This window comes from Petromyzon marinus, chromosome 14 (genome assembly GCF_048934315.1).
Source record: "Petromyzon marinus isolate PM22_M1 ecotype Great Lakes invasive population chromosome 14, UKy_Petmar_22M1.pri1.0, whole genome shotgun sequence".
Lineage (NCBI taxonomy): Eukaryota > Metazoa > Chordata > Hyperoartia > Petromyzontiformes > Petromyzontidae > Petromyzon > Petromyzon marinus.
Window position 1 is genome coordinate 4905099 of NC_133680.1, and position 21949 is coordinate 4927047.

At 41.7% G+C, this 21949-nt stretch overlaps 1 protein-coding gene across 1 annotated transcript in view; it reads left to right on the plus strand.

The window, feature by feature from the left end:
- The window catches only part of LOC116942402 (forkhead box protein P2), a 188160-nt gene extending 178635 nt beyond the window's left edge, over nt 1-9525 (plus strand). The window contains exon 17 of the mRNA XM_032954289.2: nt 3852-9525. Coding sequence (XP_032810180.1) covers nt 3852-4122 — 271 coding nt within the window. The 3' untranslated portion in view covers nt 4123-9525. The remainder of the gene's footprint in view (nt 1-3851) is intronic.
- Nucleotides 9526-21949: the final 12424 nt, after the last annotated feature.

The window sequence follows — 21949 nt, forward strand, 5'->3', positions numbered from 1 at the left end:
AACAAACACGTACCTAGCTGCTGTGTATGTGTGTGTGTGTTCACACGCACAGAGAGCAGTTGTTCTTTGTGATATCACCGATGCGACTTTCTCTTTAACAGTTTGTCTTTTTACTGTTACAATCTATTTCACTTATCTTGCCATCAACCAAAAGCGGCTTTTGAAAAACTTGCAGCGTTTTGACATGACATTAACATTTTGTTTTTATATCCTCGCAAAATCTGCCCCGGGTTACACATAATCCTTTAAACTGCAATTGGGCAAAAAAAATAGGCTTCTGTAAATTACAGCTGCTTAATGTTTTGCCGCGTTTAGACTCTTACAGAATTAAAATAAATAACTCGTATCATCCCACTGTGAATTAATGCGCGGTGTGTTGGTATTGACAGAGTTGGCTTTAATAGGGAAGGGGATAAAAAGGATTGTGGTAACAGCCGTGATTGAAAATCCACAGGGAAAGCCGGGCATTGTCTTCTGGAAGGAGATATTTGAGCAGTGTTTACCATTCTGCGCCGAGTGATTTGTAATAGTCACACCTTATAATGATGCCCCACTATATGTGACACAATTGATAATAGGACAATTCATGGGGAACTTTCACTTCCTTTTCTTTCTTCAAGCAACCTTGATTTCAGAGTATTAATGAGCATTTTTATAACGTGAGAGCGGTAGCAGAGTAGAACACGGGAATAACAGTTCGATTCCTGGGCACGACCAACATCGGTTGCGAGTGATATCTGAACCGGTCTTGGCACCCACTGCACCAAGCCGCGCCGAAGAGCACGGCGAGAACCATGTTCAAATAATCCCTACCCCAAAGGTGTGAGAAGCCTTCATCCAGCAGTGGATTAGAGAATGGGCAAACATTACATATTTATTGAAACAAATATTTATACGCTATGTTGCCAGTGGTGCACAGTTAAAAGCACAGTAAAAATAAATGAACACATTTGTATCATTGAACTTCAAAACGACGATGGCTGTCTTGGAAGCTTGGGGTTAGTTTGTTATCCTTCGTTTAATCGTCGTAATTTAAAAACGTGTGGTATTTTATTTGATGCTAGAATACGTTCACGGGTAAACAGGCTGATCCGGTTGACTGGGCCTTCTTCGGCGTAGAGAGAAGGCAGGAGGGGTTGACCGACTTAAAGTTGTAGATTGCGTTTTGCACTGTGGGGGCCCTGCAAATTCTGGGGACGTTTAACAAGATTGACAATGAACAGTTGTAAGCTTACAGTAACAGCTTTTTTTTGGTCACGATTAGACATTGAGTATCAGACAATCCGCGGCCTTTTCGTGAAGTTTCACCGCTATCATGTTCCCACTGGAAACAACCAATTGATGCATATTGTCCTTGCGTAGCAGCCTCGTGCAGTCCAGGGCTAGACGGTGTGTGTATGAACAGGTGGATGACACCGATATACGGGGCCCTTTGTAACACAACTTCAACAACAACAACAACGATGTTTCGGGGGTGGAGCAGTGGTGCACATTTTGTGTTGTCCCGTTTGTATCGTTTCTCCTTTTATCTGCCTCGTTTTCACAGTTTTGTTCACCCCATTCGCCGAAGTATAACATGAGCATATCGCTTGCATATCGAAACAGTTTATTTTTTTTTACATGCAATTCTACGCTTCCATCGTGAGCAGTAAGAATCAATGTAAATATGATGACTTGTACGTATGTACGTTGAACTTCGTTCGCAGCGTAGGTAGCTAACCTCGCTAATCGAAGGTGCGTTCTTGCACCCTTTCATGCTCATAGCGTACGCACAGTCATCATCGTCAACCTTGATTAATACACCGCTGATTGTGCGCCTCCCCAAGCCATCTGCATCTCTTAACAATCCACCTAGCAAGAAAATTTGAAAAAAGTGGCGTTTTTTTTACGTAAAAAAAACCCGCCACTTTTTTCAAATTTTCATGCTGTGGTTTTCACACCTGATGATGATTGCTTGTGTTGCAGTCGAAACGTCGTGAGAATTGTATTGTTTTATATTTTTATTATTTCATTGTTTCCCTTCTACGTGACTTTACCGAAAGAACCAACAATATGAATCCCTGCAGTCACGAAAGCTTTAAATCAAAATTTAAATCCACCCTGCGCCTACATACGAGCCGATTTTATCTCGCACAGCTCATATATATCGTAAGCCATGCATGCATTGCATGGCAGCCGTATCTAGGTCAGTGTAGATTGCACCCAAGGATACGTTCTACCAGATCTGTCGTACGGTCACGACAATGACGTACTTCCACAAACGGGGAGCAATGGAAGGTAACGCCACTGCCTGTTCACTTTGGCCGCTCAGTCAATTTGTGCTCGCGCCGCTTTGGCAAAAGTCACTTCCGCCTTTAGGGCAACTGAACTCACACCACTGATGACTGCTGCCGCGGGTTGTGCGTATGTGTGTGTGTGTGTCTCCGTTGAACTTCTTTCGCACCGTACGTAGCCAGCCGGGCTAATCTGAGCTGCCCATAGTTCACTGCCACCCCCCATGGTCCATTTGGTTAGTTTTAGTTAATAAAGTTGCATTTTTATTTAGCATGTGCACAACCACCGGTTATATAACAGACCTACACGGAGCGGTGCAATTTCATGAAGTGTGTCGCCTATAGTTGTTTGTGTGTGTATATAAATATTTAAATTGGAAGGAAAAAGACATTGTCACAAAAAAAGAACATGATGATGAGATGTGTTTAAATATCTTCGCGCAATAACTCGGGTTTTTATTTATTTGTTTAACATTAATTTAAATTACTCGCATCTATTAACAGTTTGCCTTTTTTTATATAGCTATGAAATCAAATCAACCCTGGCACATTGATTCAGATTAATGGGTAGTGTCCGTGTGATTGTTCCAGTGCCTGCAATTGTTCCTAAACTTAACTTAATTTAAAGGCCATTACTGGTGCCCTGTAAAACTGCCAATCAGGAGGGTGCTGACAACGGATTAACTATTTTCCATTCTTTAATTTCGTGATTTCATTATGCACGCTTTTAGTTTGTGCTCATGAGAAATTAATGCAAGTTGCATTTGTATTATTTATACAAGGCTTAATATTTAAAGCTGCTGTTATTGTTTAGCGTTACAGTAAGATAAATGCACTTAATCTTTTTTGAAAAATGCATTTACCCTTTCCTTCCGGAAAATGACTCGACATGTTTTGTTCATAACACTGTGGCCTTACAATAAAAATTTAAAAAAATACACAATAGGTGATGTTTTGGGCTATGGGCCCTTATTCATAGCACATGTGATAAGTTATTTTTATTGACGTGAATAATTACTTACATTACTGAGATCACGTTGGTGCAATGGACAAGAGAATGTTTCTTTGGAAAACACGTCAGTTTTATTATATACAGTAACATGAGGGCAACACACATGGTGGTGAATAAAATCATTCGAGTATTACTTCAGTTAAATGCATTGACATTATCACATGGTAAAATATAATCGCTTTAAAATACGGTTGTCTGAATGTTGCGTACACTCGTATCGACATGTGTATGCTAGCATGGATATGACCACAGCACCACGAAAGCTTTGATTGGAGACTGCCTACCTATCCTTGGGGTTAAGGGGTAGCCAGGTAATGGAAGCACAATGGGATTCTTGAAGCCAACTGTGTACAGCTTTGAATTTGACCTCATTATCGCATTAGCGGATGCTCTCCAGGCCACTCTGATTTTGTCCCACGTGAAGCCAGAGCTTTCGTTCATGGAATTGGCCAAACATCCCAGTGCAGACCCACCCAGTGAGGCTCTCGCTTGGACGTACAATGGGCATCGTCGTTATTTTACAGAACTCTTGTGCATTCTATACGTTTGTCTCTTCTTCATTCCAGCCACCCAATGCTGGTGAAACAGGAGCCTCTGGACACGGAGATGGGAGCCCCGAACCAAGATATTGAGGAGGAGCTGGAGGAAGACCTGGAAGGATCCTTCCAGTCGACCAATCACGAGCAGGGCCTGGAGGAAGAGTCCGGCCCCCTGATGTCATCGGCCTATCAGGGCTTGGAGGAGGGCCCATTCCACCGCTCCACCAGCCACAGCTCTGACACCGACGAGGAGCGAGGAGGCTTTGAGCGCGACGATGCCGACGAAATGGAGGGATAAACGTTTTCCGTGACCCTCTGTAAAACAACAAAAAAACATGACAAAAAATTACAATGGATGTTATAATGAAACTTTGGTAGCTGGAGAAGACTGTTTTTACATTTGTCTTTTGAAACAAAGAACATTTAAATGTAGAAGCTTCCCAGCTTCACAATGTGTCACGGAAATGTTGATTTTCGGGATAAGGGGGACGGGGGGGAGAAAATAATAATTGCTGTTGCGTCTGGGAAATTTAAACTGGAGACCAAAACGATTCCTCTACAAGGGAACCTGAAAAAAAGACAAAGTGGGTCTAAACCCAAAATGGGTATTTCGGCATTATCGCAGCGCGTACATGGGGCAGTAGATGGGTAGAAAAACGTCGGAGCGGGATTTTCTTGGCCGACGCAATAACCTCCACGCACGGCGTGTCTCGAAAAAAATATAAACGACCGTTGTGAGAAGAATTGCTGCACATCACCTCCCCGAAAAACTAAGCCGGGCATCGACTGGAACGCCACAGCTGCGCTCGGGCCTGCCCGTTATCGAATGCTTAGCAAAATACGTTTTCTTTTTTAAATACTCCCGTTACAAAACACTCACGAGGAATAATGGAGAGGTGCCAACTGCACACACAACACACAGTTTACCAAAAAAAAAAACTAACAAAAAAAACTGACGCCCTCGACCTCGTTAACTATGAAAGCTTCTACGTGGGCTGCATCATGCAACGTGTATCCCTCTTGAGAAATGACAATGTGTTTTCCATGTGTGTTAGGAGTTAGTCACTTGAGAAATTGTGCTTCATGGCTGTCTAGTTTTGTTTCTGTCAGCAAACACACACTTGTTGTTGTTGATCAATGTCCTACTTTGTTGGCTTTATTGTTCCGTTGTCCGTACTTTCCTTTCAAAATGGTAACGTCTCATAATGTCCTTGTGTGGGAGAATGCAACATTGTCTACAAAGACGTTCGCCAATTGAAACTTCATGAAGAACATAATACGTTATATTTCATGACCAGTTATTTGATGACAGCCTACACTTGATATAACTCAGTACCTAACTTTTTAACAAGAGGCAAATGATTGCCACCTAGTTTTAATTAGGAAAGAAAAAACTCGGTTTTTACTTTATCATAAAATCCTCATTTTGAGCTACGATTATTTGTGATTTACCAAAGATTATTTATAGGGATGGTTTTTAGTGGCTGAGTGATCGTGATGATCTCGATTTCCCTTCCGAAACCAAATAACCTAACAGTCGCTGCTGAAGCTACCAAATTAAAGCTTCTAGAGATCCCAAACAGACGGCATAACCTCAGCGGACCTGCACACATGACATCAACGTTACCTTCCCGATCTTTGCGCGAGGCAAAAATTCGAACCTGCGTGAATAGATTCGTCGCATATTTTGACCACTAGAATAAGGATACAGCATTGATGCTCATAGTCCCAAATTTACAACATTTATACATTTCCGATAACATAAAAAAAAATTACACTTGTATTGGCATCTCTGTACCGGTACGTAAAGTGTCAGATTAATCCCACAAATTACGAACGAAAATCAGTTGACGTTACATGATGTGTGCATCGTATATACTGAGCGGATAACGCAGTTGTGTGTACTGGTTCTGTGCATCGACTGTGCACTGATGTCATAGGTCTGTGGGTCCGTTTGCAAATCTGAACCAAAGGTCTCCCATGGAACCATTTAACTACCTGAAAATAGCTCACAGTTAACCAAACAGCATTAACACAGTTCACTATCATAAAAAATGTATTTCACTGATATATATTTTAAAAAAACGGCCGTGCCATCACTACAAGCAGGAGGGAGGGAGGTGAGATTTTGGGGCAGGTCGTTCGTTATCGCATCTTGAGTTTAGAGCGCGCCCGCGAAGTTAAAAACAAACTTACAAGACATAGGGGAGCGGTCTGAGCGTTTCGTAACGATCGCCACGCCTGCACACAAGCGGTGGGTGGTGGCGGTGGCGGTGTTGTTGGTGGTGAATGTGCCACCATTCGAAACGCACATCTGTACCTCTGGCCAAAGGGGGTGTGGGAGGGGGGCTCTGAGCATTGAAGAGTCCCCCCCCCCCCCCCCCCCCCCGCTTTGCTGCGTTGGCCGCCTTGTTCACTGGACTGTCAAGCCTCACGCGCGCCACACGAGAGACCTTGTATCTCCCGCCACTCCTTGGACGACACAGTGGGGGTTTTGTTGTTGTTGATGATGTTGTAAAACATGCGCCGGGAAAGACAGGCCACAATCTTTCTGATGGCACACAAAGACAAAGACCCCACCTCCACCCCGTGTAGCCTTTACAGACTGTTGGGGCAAGTGCTGTTAGCGAGTAGCACCTCCGAAGGTCGGCACGGCACACGTGGGGGGGTTTGGGTGGGTAGCAATCACGCCTGGCCGCCTTTGTCTCCCCACAGTGGCGATGTTTACACATCGCACCGGGTACTCATTTGAGGCTGAGTCGACCTAGGGGAGGCCCAGGACCTGTTCAGATACTCGACAATGGTGTGGGCGAACGTAAGCAGACGCACACACACAAAAACACACGCGCGCTGCTATGTTAAGAGTACTCCGCCCCAATGCTGTCCTACTATCGGTGCTAAATTAGGCCCATTCTAATTTGGACACTGGCTACGATTAGAAACCTGTGGGGATTTTTTCTTTTTTTTCCTAAGGAACGTAGTGACGATAACTATGCGAAACTTTGCCTCCGTATTAGGGGAGTAAAGTCCACCAATCTCACGGTCACATGACAGGCTCGCTGGCCGTGCTTGGGAATTTCATGGCGATGCAAGACGCGCCTCCGAAGAGCACGAGGTGGCTACGTACGGTGCGAAAGAAGTTGAAGTTTTCCATTTCGCAAAGGGGACGGGGGGGGGGCAGCTAATGGTTATTTAAGTTATATATTTTTTTTCAGTCGAAAATAAACCACTAAAGGTTGCTTGGAGATGTTTTTTATTCGTAGAAACTTTGAGGATTTCCCCGCAAAGCGGTTGAGACTGATGTATTAATTCTGCGAGTCTCGCGAGAACGCGCAGCTCTGTGATCATTCGAACAGGCCGCGGCACCTTCATTTCCCACATTCACGTGGCTCAATGAAACTGCTGCACAGGACTTGTTTTGGTTGAGCGCATTACAGGAGCAAAGCCGTCTCGTCCTCGCGGTCATTCACAACCCATTTAATCTTGCCATTGGCACAGATGTTGCTCTTGACTTTACAGTACCATACTTGCAGTTTGCAAGGTACTCTTCGGACCTCAGAATTAACAAGATCCAGTGCTGGCGATGAGCGCGCCTGCCAAGTTAAGCCGGGCTTGTTTCTGGCCACAAACAATAAAATGGGAGTCACAGATGTCGGCTCAAATTGCCCTCCCTTTTCACCTGTTGGAGGCGTAAACATTATCTCTGTATAGTTGCTATCGGTGTTTGATGGGATGCAGGACATAGAGATGTGTACATAACAACCATGTACGAAAAAAGCCACAGGCCTGCCCCAAGATCAAAAAACTAATAATCCAGTCAGTATGATATGAAGTTTTGTTCTGGTTAGCAGATAATATAAGATGTTGCAGTTGTACATATATACATATATAAATATCTATAAATAACAAAAAATTACAATCTTTAAAAAAATAAACCTCAAAATGAAACCAGAACTGTGTTTTAGGATAACATTTAGGTCTGTTGATGGTTAATCTGAAGAACATATCTCTGCGTGGTTTTTTTGTACTTTAATGTGCTTTGCCGTTCGCATCTCTTGCTGTAAAGTTCTTCGCTTGCTTCTCGAGCATTTACGCTAGAATCGCCGCTTTGGACCGGGAGGTCTTCGCTTTGAACGTACCGTGCATGTTTGTTGTTTGCGCACGCATTTAAGTGGTCTGTGTGTAAGCAGTTGTTGTTCCGCTGCGATGGTTGAAGCATTTAGACGTGAAATCGCCGAGGCCCTCGTTTTTAAGAAATGACGACGAAATCGAATTAATAAATTACTAGCTTTAGTATGATAAAAGATCATCAGGTCATTGTTAAAAAAAACACAAAATGAAAAAAATATCACACCGCGAGCTCTTCCTCTTTGTACATTTTAGCTCCGAAATGGGGGGGGCGGGGTTGAGTTGGGGGGGGGGGGTTTGATAACTTTATAACGACGTTTGGCACGTTGATAAAATATTACACGTTTTGAATTGGCTCACTGCAGTTCAGATTCAATTTCTCACCTTGCCCTCGAGACTTCCGAGCACTGTTTAGACGAGCCGGTGTGTTTTCAGTGTTTTTATTTCATTATTTTGTTTTATTTCATCAGTACATGAAAACTAATAGGACCAAACTGCAACTTGTACGAACAACTTGCGGCCCGTGATTTTAAGACGACCTTCTCTGTGGCCCTATGAACCGCTGGGCTGGCTTGCCACCAGTGCGCAACGATGACGGCAGCACTAAGCTCTGCGTGACTCATTCACACTGTCATTTGCCCCCACCACCCCCCCCCCCCCAAAGAGCAATGCGAAGATTAGCAGATGCTTTTAACCTCTGGATTATGATTGCAAAAGACACCAGTGTTGAAGAAACGGAGAGTGTTTTTTGTTCGTTCATGACAAAAATTGCTGTAAACTCTAAAAAGATAATAATGAAATAATTTTGGGTTTGTTGTGCTCTTAGCTATGTCAATGCTGTGCATACGTAGAGGGGATAAATATTGCTTGATTTGTTCTACTTTGTAATATAAATTTTCTGGAAAGCAAGGCTCTTTCAGGCTGTGTTTGGCTTTCTATTGTCACTGTTTACAAACCATGTGGCTTCCATATTGATTTTAAGAGAGGCAAACTGTAATGTAAATATTAATATCGTCAATAAAATAAAAACAATATGCCTATGGACATAGCTAAGAAAACTATAAACAGTCAATTAATTGTTTTCCGTATTAATCCAGAAAAAATTAAAGTACTTGTCAAAAGATGTATTGAATTACCTCTGATCAAAATGTAGCATTATATTAAAAAAAACGAACATTAAAAAAATATATATACCAGATTAACAAAAGGACATTTCAGTTCATGCCATGTGGATTCTCCCCTTGCAATGAGGGCATCGCACACCGCGTTTGGTGTGAGTTGTACGTGAAAAACTCGGCTTTACATTCTGTCGCACGAGTACATATTTCTTCAAATTGCGCATCGTGAAAAATAAACTAATGTATAAGGGTGCATCCCTCACTGCCACCAACACGGACATGTTTGTGTAAATAGAGAAGTGAAGGCCGGCGTAGCCTGTGTCAGCGATATCGGTTCACACGCGCGCGCTAAAACAGACCAATTCTGTAGTTGACCAATTGTAGCTGTGTGTAATCTCAGTACTAATTACTGACAATGCTGTAATGAATGCAATAATAAAAAGGAGGTTTATAAATCCCGCGCGTGTTTTCCCACTATGTCCGTTCAATTCAAACTAAATTAGTTGCAATGTTTTCTCAAGTGTTTCAGTTTCAGTTTTTCAGTTTATTTATTTGGTATAACCCTGTGAGACATTCGGCTCTTGAATCGGGTGCAACCACAACAAACAAAAACACGAACAAGAAAACATCTTAAAGTGACTATGTGACTGTGCAAACAGAAAATCCATGAAAAAACAGCTAGATATTCCTGACAAAGCACCGTACACCAACGCTGTGTGCTTTGTTGTGTTGTACTGCTGTGATACCCAATAGACTCCAGCATCCCCAGTCATCCGAGGTTGTGTTGACTCGATTGAGGTTATCAGAGCGAGTCGTGAATATAGTCCTGGAAGAAGGGTGATTAATAATCTGCCCTTTCTTGTATGTTTTACCAAATTTTATCCTGGTTGTGCTATCGGAGTCATGTAATGATACGAAGAATCTATGCAATCCCTCGAAGAGCAACTCTCCCATGTTAGAGAATGGCCCGTGGAAGTAGACACTACAGAATTACTTCTGGGGCACCCTTCAAGCGACCTTTGATCCTCACATTGTAGGGCAGCAATTTCCCACCCACCCTGCTACGGAGAGGCGTTATTGTCACCACGGCAGTCAAAGCGATATGTGTAATTCTAAAAGCAGAAATTTTGCCAAATTAAGTGCAGAACCAAATTTAATGTGATGAGTTTATTTTTTCTCTCTGAGGTCATTGGCGACTGGGCGGTGACCATCAACTCACTGCACTTGAGAGCCCGGTTTAATAACAGGCGACTGAAATCTGGGTTCAAACCCGGGATCTCGGCAGTGCCAGCTCAGCGCTCTCCGAGCCATCCAAACACCTAATGGGCACGTTAATTATATATTTATATATTTTACAAACATTCACCCAAAATTGCATGGAACAAAAAAATTTGTGAGATTCTGTGCCATGGCCATTTTTTGGTTGTAATATAAATGTATTTTTATGACTATGAATAGTGGATCATGTGTATTTTTATTTATGCTAATTTTTCTGGCAATGGGGCTTCGTCTTTTTATTAATGATTTTGGCAGGAAAAATATGAATTGAGTGGTGCTCTTCTATTGAATGCTGCCCTCTGTAGGATGCTGCTCTCCGAGCTTGCTAAGTTTAATTTCGAAACAATCCATATAAAACGTCACATCTTTATAGTTTTAATAATTGTTTTAAGTATGACATGCTTCATGCATAACATTTAGATGCCATCGCATCTCTTCAATTGCTGCAGTATGCATCAACAGTGTATGCATAGGCAGTTTATACATTGACAGTATATACATGAAGCGCGAGAGCGCAAAGGAAAGCTACATTGTCGTTGCAATAACAATAAGGTTGGGGAAAAAATAAGCAGCTTTCTGCTGATATTTAGAGAAATGCCGGGGATTAATTTCCTTGTACCTCAATACCCTGAGCTGTTGTGTGACTTGGAATTAATCAGACGGCTCTTTTTCGTTATTACAGTTAATTACCGCGACGTAATTTAAAGCAGAAGTGAGTGTACTCCTCCCAAGAGCGATTCGAATGCTAATAATGCCCGATTTATTAAAGCATTCCTTTCGAAAAATTGCACCAAAGTGAAATACATAATTCTCGGCCTAATAGCCTAGGATGCAGTGCTGGGGTGCTCCGCTGGTGTGTTTTTATTATGTTTAAAATTGTCCTCTGAAATAATAAATATGTCACTAGCTCTTATTTAACACAGCCCCCCACCCCCCCCCCCCCCCAGGTGATTCCGCATGCTTGTGAGGATGCAAGGAATGTGCTCGACTTACCGTTGTACTTTGTTAAACAATGACCCTCACAACATTAACACTTAGTAGCACTGTTGTAGAACAGAAACAAATAGAGAAAAATGTAAATCCGGGAACTGTTTTGGGCAATACCCCTTCTTCGGAGCACAGACAGACGAGTGCTTTAGACTGTGGAGCCCTGAGAAAATATTTGACAATAGTGAACAGCTATGATTTGTTTACCACAAGTAGAAAAAAATGAGTATCAACCAAATGCTGTGTTGCTATATCACAATAAACTTTATAAATTCATCAATAACACTGTGGCCCAAAAATATATTTTTTACAACAGGCAACGTTTCGAGAAATAGCCCCTTTGCAGAACACATAGATGAATGGCCCTTTTTTATTCGACATGTTACATGTACGTATCATCATCATCATTATTATTTATGAATCACAGTTGCTGAACACCGATCCAGAGGCTAAAAGTGCCAAACGACCGGGAACAAACAGCACTATTGAAGATTAAAAATATAACCGGTATCTTTCTTGAATTGAACAAGGTTTTATGAACTTGGGGAATATATGGTTTAACACGTAGGCTTTCGCGACCAATATTATTCATAAAGGTTTTTGGGTTAGATCGCGTAAGTATAAATGTTATGTCGTAACCCTCCACCACCCTGTCACGTCAACAAAACGTGCCAATTAGTTTACTACTTCATCCCACCGGTGTGTTGGAGAGTAAATCCACAACATGTATCATTTGGAGTACGGCGTTTCGCTGGTAATTACATCCAGCATCATTGGGCAATGTTTTGCCAGAATACTGATGGGGCATATGATGGGCAGCCATTCCACAGATTTCTCGTGGTGCACAAGGCCACTCTCACAAACATGCACTGGCAATTTTAAAACGTGCGTTGGTGACACTGGCGTTCGGTAGGCTTGTGAGCGTTGTCAATATTTTTGATAATTACAAGCAAACACCTTGTTTGCTCTGGGCTTTGTGTCTGCCGTCATCTTTTATGGCTCTACACCAGCGACTCTTCATAGGACAATACCAGCTGCCAATTTTTTTTCGTCCAATCTTCACGTGTGCGTGTAAATGTGTAACAACTCAATTTGCATATGAATGAACAAGGCTGGTCAAATGGAATCTGAGCTGTGATGGCTCGTGATGATCGGGAGTTTTAAAAGTGCTGTTATGTCTCTTCAAAGTATAAAAAAGGACAACTGCTTGCGATCTTTTTATAAGACAGATTTATTTTTTTTCGTTTGTGTTTCATTACAAAATCTCTCCACCTGCAATTAATGTCAGAAATGATTCGTGAATGCAGTCCGTTTAGGGTCAACTTTAAGGTCATGGGGTCAAAGATCCTGGTCAGAGGGCTCGCAAAAAACACAATAGTCCTATATGTCTGCTTCTCCCAGCACATTTAAAGAAAAAATCCCTGACAAATCCTTGCAAATTTTTGGAATTTTCATCTGAGAGTGCCATGTCTTGTACAGTACTGTATGGTTTTCAGGCTGAAAGATCAAATGTCAAGATCAGTTGCAAGGTCAAATGTTAAGAACAACCATGATTTTAAAATAAATTAACATTTGGGAACAACATTCCACCAATTTGCCCTCCAGTTACAAAATAAAAAAGAATACTCTGTATAGTGGTCACATTGAAAGGGCTGCTCAGAAAACTGCACATTATAATAGTCTAATAATTTATACAAAGTTCTACATCTTGGAATCATCGGGGAATTATTGCATTTCTCATGTGATGTGTGCAGCGTTTACATTGCGGGACGCGTAGCGAAAGCAAAGCTAATTTTGAGCAATTGTTCTTGGCAAAATTAAATATAGCTTTGTGCATGTGTGCGGGGGGGGAGTGTATTGACAAAACGAGCGTAATTAAGGACTCCCCCCAGTGATCTCATTTACACCAGCTCTAATTAAGCCCAGCCGTTAATTGGGCATCAACTAATTAGCAGCCAACCTTTCGCAGACCTCACTGTAATTAAGTAATGACTTGTTTATCTCCTCTTATTGAATATGTTCTCTAATTTGCCATTTCAGTAATTGTCAGGTTATAAAACGGAACGGTGAGTGAAAGCAACAAAAAAAACAATTTAATGTGTGAACACGGTCTAAAAAACATTGTTGTTATTTTCTCTGAGAGAGAAAAATAACTTGTTTACTCCCTACGGCTAATGTGTGTAAGAAGAAGCCGGTACAGCAGAACACCCGTTAGATCTGGTGTAATGCTGCCTAATTGGCTGTTAATATGATGACTCTGGATATTCGGTTGTTCGTTGTGAGCAGTTCTCTAAATCCGGTACATTTATGTTTGTGCAGTGTGTGTGGAAACATCCTTTATTGAATTTCGCAGGATATGCAAAGTCAACATTACTTAAATGGTTTAGGTGCTCAAGAGCTGGCTTTTCATTATTTTACGTGCACCGAACTGGGTGTATAGTTAATGATATGACATCGCATTGATTAGGCGGTCATATATATAAATAATAAACCATTGCCGTGCCTACAGACTCAAAACTAAACTTCAAAATTACACGCCTGTTTTTGTCGCCTTTGGCATCAAATTTCAATTTTTCTCCACATTTCTTGGGGGGGAAGATGGGGAATAACCTGCACCCGCCTCCAACAACCATTATTGCAAGTGTACCTTACCCTAATGCTGTATAACATCACATTGTTCCCTTGATGAGAAGGTATTCCCATTTTCCTCTCATTTAAATGAAAAAAGGCCATTAAAAACCGAGACCAGATGTCACCTTGAGCTACGGCTGTGCTGCTCCAGCCGCAATCGAAGGCATCAAAATCATATTCACCCTGCAATTTGTATTCCAGTTTCTGCGCAGATGAAATCGCGTCGCCTTTTTTTTTGTTGCAAGCATTCTCGTTTCCTAAGAGGGACTTCAAATGACCAGATATGCATATTAAAGGCGGCCACACAATCAGTACTTTAATTGCATGGACAGAGAGGGTATGTGTGAGTGCACGCAGGGGAAATGCTCTCAGCATATTAAGGATATTGGCTGAGACCTCAGTGTACATTTCAAATGACGTAGCTGAGCTCATTTAAATTACAGTAACGACTTGGTGATAATAGACAGGGAAGCGCTTTGCATGGTTATGGCCACTTTTCCTTGCCAAGCTCTTTAACTTTTCCAAAACTGTTTCATATATTTTTTTATATCTACATTTTTTTGCAGAGGTAACCTATATGCAATGTCATACGAACACAATTTAATATGTGCATTTATTAATGATTAATAGCAGCTTGTAGTGCGAGTGATATTGCCTCATCTGGCCATCAAAATACATTTAGGTCTCACTCTATTATATATTTTTAGCGGTTAATTCTATCAGACAATATCACGACAACAGGCCCACACCGACATTGCAACCTGTTTTTTGCGTTTGTAAACATTTGTTTTCGATGTAGGTGACCGAATAACAATAACAACAATAAATCATAGCACCTTTGTCAATGCACACAGCTGGATATTGGCTTCTCCCCTGTGCTGTGGTCAGTCATCGGGGTTGTTTGGCCATACTTCACCACGCTGGGCAGTGCATGTTGTTGTGAAGGCACGGGGGGGGGGGGGGGGGGAGCGGTTTAGGTATCTCTCGCCATTGATGTTAGCCATGAGCAGAATTCAAACCCGAGTTTCTAGATCCGAAGCGTGGTGTGCTAACCAATGCACCAACGCTTGACCACCCTAACGTGACTGCAGGGATTCATATTCTTGGTTCTTTCGGTAAAGTCACCACGTAGAAGGGAAACAATAAAATAATAAAAATATTAAACAATAAAATTCTCACGACGTTTCGACTGCAACACAAGCAATCATCATCAGGTGTGAAAACCACAGCAAGGTGTGAAAACCACAGCAATAAAAATGTTCTTGCTTTAAATAAAAAAATGCACCAACGCTCGACCATCCTAACGTGACTGCATACGTACACTCAAATTCATACAGCACCACAACCGTCCAATCAAATGCAAATGCGTTTTCCATTGATCTGGAATTTCTGCAATTATTAAATTGTTGTGCACATGACCCTAGCACACCCCCAGAAATATGTAGACGTCTAAAATAAAAGACTTGTGTAAATCATGCACTGGATTGTCACATACACGACTGAAATCCTGCAGTAACAAACAGCTGATGGATAGATAACGCGGCACGATACGAAGTGCGATCTGCAAATATTCAACAGATCACTGCCCTTACACGGTGCTTTTGGAAGGAAAAAAATCTCGCATTTTTTTACAACTCCTTTTTCGCCCTTTTCTTTGTTTTATAGCTTCTGTCTCCATTTTTTAAGCGTATAATATCCAAAGCACTCAGGGTAAAACAGATTAATCCGTGGCTGAAAACACAACGGCTGTTGGTTTAAATCATAAAAAGAGACAGTTTCTATAATTTTTCTTTCCCCCAAACCCCCGCTACTAAAAAAAGATGTGAGAGGTAATGATAAACACTTGTTGCAGGACAATTTAATATCCCGCAAGTGATGATGATTAAAGTCATAGCAATTGGAGAACCGTAGCTATAGACAATTAGGAAGATGCTCTGTTCTTTTGCACTGTTGGCTACGTACGGTGGGATAGAAGTTCAACATACATCTTTTTTGTCTTGAATTGACATTCAAATATGTTTATGCTTTTGCAGGCTGTTAGTCTCGCTGTATACTTTTTAAACATTTAAAATGTAAGCTATTCATAACTTATCTACGGTAAACATTATTGTTATCGGTGAAGTATGGCCAAATAATACCCCACAACCCATCGCCACGTGAGGAGGCCCTCGTCCAGCAGTGGATTGACAACAATGCTTTACACGTACAGTCTAACTAATTCTTGCAATGCCTTGTCAACAAACAAAACACGCCATTGAAAATACAAAACATAATTCGCGAAGACCAAAAAATGTCTTTAAATGAATACAAGCTGCGCCTCTCCTGATAAACATCTCGAAGTGAACGTGTGATGCGTGAATGCATCGCATGGCGATGGTTCACCTTGTAGCTGGATGAACACAAACAGGAACGATCTCAGGTTCATTCCAATGAAGCCTTCACATGACGCACGCTTCTTGACTGAGTCGAGGCAGCCACGCCTAAGCGATTCATTCTATCACCGCCACTTGCATGGGGTTTATTTGCGCTCAGAGACCTTAATTTATTCCCGTTTTGATCTCTCTGAGTAAAATGCCATCTATAATAGAGGGGTTTTTTTGGCTTAGATCACATAAATATATAAAAGTGTCGGTAAAACCCGCCACCACCCGGCATAGCCAACTAGTAAGGGTTGTCACGTAAACAGAACGTGGCCAATTCGTCACTAGTACAGCACACCGGTGTGTTGAAGAGCCAAGCCACAACATCTACAATCTGTTCATAATAATCTGTGTACGACGTTTCGCCAGTAATTACAATTAGCTTCATCAGGAGACAGCCAGATTTGTGGAGAAGTCTAACTGTTTCGTTCCTTATATAGAGGCGTAGATGTGGCTCTTGCGCAAAGTGCGTGGGGGGGGGGGGAGATTACTGAGTCAACGTACATTATGCATGTGTATTATGCCATCTGTTTACCCAGGAAAGCCTCACTGAGTTTGTAATACTATATATATATATTTTTGAAACATGTTTGACCATGAATTCCATTCGTGAGCGTTTGGCTTCACGTGGGAGAAAGCTGGAGAACCTGGAGAAAACCCGCCAAGCATATAATTGGGTGACACCCAGCACCAACATCTCCTGGCCACCCCACAGCTCCATGTCTACAACACCTGGCAAGCTCCTTTGATGGTCACCCATTAAAATAATAACCAGCCTTCCGAAAGTTGATGAGACCCGGTGCATTTAGGGATATTTTATAGTCATACATGTGTTTCCATGCAGTATTAGATCTACAGTACATCCAATCTACCCGCATCTCCGCTTAGCATGGTTAGATACGTACAGTGCAAAAGAAGTTCAACATACATCTCCTACTAAGCCTCTTGGACAATACAATATTTGCATCACGCAGCCATTTCTCATCTTTTTTGAGAAACCCATAACTTTTGGAGATGCTTTGTTGTGTCATCATCATTTTATATTATGACCATTGCAATGGAGGTGGACAGAGGCCAGACTACTGCCCCAGCAGACTTCCCTGAGTGGACAACATTGCTTCGCATATTCACAGTGGAAGTGGAGCTATGGGCATAATTGGAGGTATGAACACAGGCTCAATAAAAACAAATAATTAATACATATGGTATTCCCGATATTCTTATGGTGCGAGGCTATCATGTAGGCTCTGGGTTTCACATATGATTATAGTCCTCAGTAGTGGAGGCGATGTTGGTATGTGGCTTTACACAGTAAGGTAATAATTTGTGAGTCATTTTTTTATTCAGAAAATTGGAACCCTGCTACCGGAACATGTTCTCGAACTAACAAAAAGTCACTGGTTCTTTAATGTCTACTATAAAGCAGACGATGCTTTTTTATGGCTCATACACCCGCAGGATTTACTAGGGTGATCGCTGGGCTCCAACTGCAAATCTCTGGAACAAGCGAAACATGTTATACTGATTGGCTACGTCAGACCATCCTGTACTTTACTAGCATTGTCATTAACAAACCCTGCTTTATAAATTCTAAATACACGATAAGCCTAACGCTGTTGGAAATTACCATTCCTCAGAGCAGAAAATGAAATATGGAGGGCCATTGATTATGACTTTTATGGTTTCAGACAACATTTTTTAGATGTGCGATAAGCCGCACCAGGCAATGAATTGTGCCGGCTGGTAAATCGTTGCCCTGGCCGGTTCTCCCCACCAGATCTGGCAGGTGGATAAGAGCGTCGTGAATTGGCGCGTCGCCCGGGATGATCCTGGACCAGATGGCGGGACAGCATGTGACTGCCCCTGCCGTAATTAAAACACAGGACCTGGTTCAAACACACATCAGGGAGTCGAGGTGCCATACTCTGTCTCGGCAGGAGAGGGCAGTACAGCGAGATGATTCATTGTCATCTGCTTCCATCTGTATGAGGATGGCATGTTGCCCCCTGTGGGTGTGCCGGTTTCCTCCCACTTGTATAAGCACTCATTAATTGGCTTAAAAACCCATGGCCAGACTCTCATAAAAAAAGGTCCTATGACTCAGTCTGGCTTTACTGGATAAATAATTGCATTTATATTTAATTAAAACATAATGGCAGACGAAGTAAGAATTAGATGTTGGATGTTATTGCGCTCTTAACATTGATTCAGATTTATTTTTCTATAGACAATACGATTAGATTGATATAGTGTATAACCATGACTGTAATATACTCGAATGCAATATGAATTGAATACCGTAAAAAGTGATGTCCCATCTAAATAAAAATATATACAGCATTTTAACATGCATGGTGTATTGATGAGCTTTTGAAGGTTTGCTAATGTCGAGCCTATTTACCAATCAAAGGTAGATCCTTCCCACAATTTACAGACAACCGAATAGATACCAAAAACACAAACACACACACACTTACCCCCGATTTCACGAGCCAATTTGAATGTGTCAGAAATACTTTGCTCATAGAGTGAACACAGATGAGGCTTACTCACCACGTGGGGTCAAAGTGCAAAGTTTGAGCTGTTCGCCCTGTCGCTTAGCAACCGCAAGTGCGAGTGTCTGTTGGTCAGGGCTGTTGCGGAGCAGCAGCAGCATCATCACCATACGAATTTGCGCTACTTGCTTGCAAATAAATTAGAAACGAATGTGCAAGCCCTTTTGCAATGCCTTGTTTAAACATGGTTTGGGGGGCGGGGGGGGGGGTACAACAACTCAGGGGGGACGCACGACACAGGCCATGTTAAACAAACTTCAAACAAATTCTCAGCGAAATGACTACCCAATACGGTGCGGCTTCGCGTGTATCTATCATGGATTCATGATCGAGCTCTCTCCTCTCCTGTGCACGCGAACTAAAGGCTGCGACACCCGTGGCTTAATTGCCACGGGTGTTAAATCTTGTGCTAACACGTTTGACTTTACCGTAATAATTTAGAACAGGGGGAGCTGAGTTTTCACTCGGGAAAAAGGGGGACCTCAGCTCTCTACAGCCCCAAAAGTTCTGGGGCTGCCGATACGTGCCATACTCCACAAAGACGATGCTCCCGCGGAGGTGAATTTTATTATTTTCCATCTGCAAGTTTTACCCGCTGCTAACGATGTTTTCTGAGAGATTTCGTTTGAGGCGAACGGAGTTCACTTGGACATTCAAACTTTTTCTCCTAAGCACGGTGTAAAATGGCAACGGATATTTTGTGTTTCTTTAAAAAAAAATTACAGACGAAAAAGGGGAATTTTTTTTTAGTTTTATTGAAATAAAGCTTTGCACAAGTCGCTCTGCAAACTTGGGAGTTGAGCAGTTTTAATATCACAGCAGGACTCGCATACGAAGACGGCCTATTGAATTGCAAATTGCTACAGACAGTGAAAGCAATTACATTAAAATTGTAAAAAAAAATGGAAACATATCTTGAATGCAAATGAAAGACTTGTGACAGATGTGATATACTGCCCCGAGCTGTTATATTTTTCTCTCTCCCTCCCTCATATGTGTAAAAGCGCTGAATTAAAAAAAAATGTGAAGTGCTTTCAAATCCGTTAGGACTGCCTCTGCAATTATGACAATTATCTGTTAATTAATGAGTCCGACACTTAAATTAGAGCGTTCTTAATTAAATTACCAGAAGTGTCTTTTTTTTTCTACAGCGTAATGAAGGTGTGTCATATTAATGGGTCTAAGTGATGTGCGCTCATCCCCGGGTGTAAGACAATGAATCCGTTAGCATGTGCCACAATAAGCATGGCATCTGCTCTGTTTAGGAAGCCTTTATCAGTAAACTAGATAAAACCCTTCATCAATTTTTATGGTGAGAGCCTAAACGAAATTGCTTTGTAAAGGAATTTGGGATAGTGTATTTTTTTTTGGTGGGGAAGGGGCATAAATATTTTAACGTATTATTATTATGACTATCACAATTAACATTACTGTTATTTTCTAGTTTTTATATTATTATGATGATGAAATTTGGGTTACACATAAAAGGCTGCTACTCCTACAGAGCCGTGGAGACCCCAAAAAATATATATATTTATATATAAATATATATAACTATATATATTTATATATAACACTTTCATCAAGACATGCCACATTGACTTTAAATGCGAAATGTGTAAAATAAAAATAAAAAGTGTTTGACGAGATATATAAAATGACACATTAGTGAGGACTGAAGTGCAAATGATTGTTTAGAGTTCCCCCCCCCCCCCAAACGAGCCTGCTTAAGAGGGCAGCTGAATCACAATTATCCACTTGGTGACTCGCAAATGCATTTGCCTTATTAATAGAAGCTAAAAAATTTCCCCACGGGTCATTGCCATGGTTACGGAAATTAACGCAGAAATTACGAGAGGCAGTGAGATGGAAATCAGATTGTGTGTTGCCACGGCCAAGTCCTCCAGCAATCGTATCTTGTTTTTTTACGAAACGTTTTTTTCTCCCCCTCTCGCGTGCAAAAAAAAATAAATGCGCTCTTAAATTATTTGTGTTTATATTACTTACTGTTGATTCTTGCTATTTGTACGTTACGCTTGTATAATTACACCAGGTTTTTTTTTTGGTACGGCTTGCTCGTGTATTCGGTAATTAGATTTTTTGACGAGATGTTTGCTCGCTTCTTGTTGTTACTGCGTTTTTATTCATTGCTCTCTTTAGGTTTTGTTCTGCGTTTTTTTTGCGCACTTTACTGTGAAATTAGCCGTGCAATCGTGCGCGTCGCTCGATTATAAAGTCTCATCTGGTTTGACTGTGTCAATCCAGATTCATGCCTTCATTTCGGCGTTAGTTCTGAAGCATCCGCTTGCTTGAGCGCTGGCTTGCTGCTGCTGTTGTTGTTGATGTCAGTGAGCGGCCTTGAATTTAGAGAAATCTCATTTATTGTCTTCAGCCTGACATGCCACAAAATCCCCCTCTAGAGGTCATCCTTGTAAAGTATGAACATTTTATGCCTGTATCACTGCGCCATGTTTCTAATTTCACATTATTTGCTGTTCGAATAAGTACTGCTTATTCCATTACAAAGGCAAAGGCGCAGCTCTGCAATTCCTTGTTCACGCAACTGCCGGCGAAAGGGCCTCTGCTCGAGGGAGCTCGAGAGAGCCCCCTTGAGAGGGTACTTTGCCTCCTCTTCCCCCATGGCCAGACGTCTCGCGAGATGTGAGTGTACCTACACATTACCCCACCACACACAACCTGACAATCAACCAATCAACCAATATCTGGCCCTCAAGATGAACGGATACTCTGACCGTACCATCCGCCAAGCTGTTTCTCCCACCATACAGAAACAACCACCTGATACTCCGGTCAAAATCATCACACTGCCATACATAGCAGGCGTTACCAAAAATATTTCCAAAATTCTAAACAAACACAAGATCCAGATCCGGTGCAATACAGTACACAAAATCCGTGATCTGATCCCATCCGCAAAGGATGTCATTCCTGACTTACAGTACCCCGGCGTTTACAAATTGAGTTGTACCTGTGGTGACTGCTATATC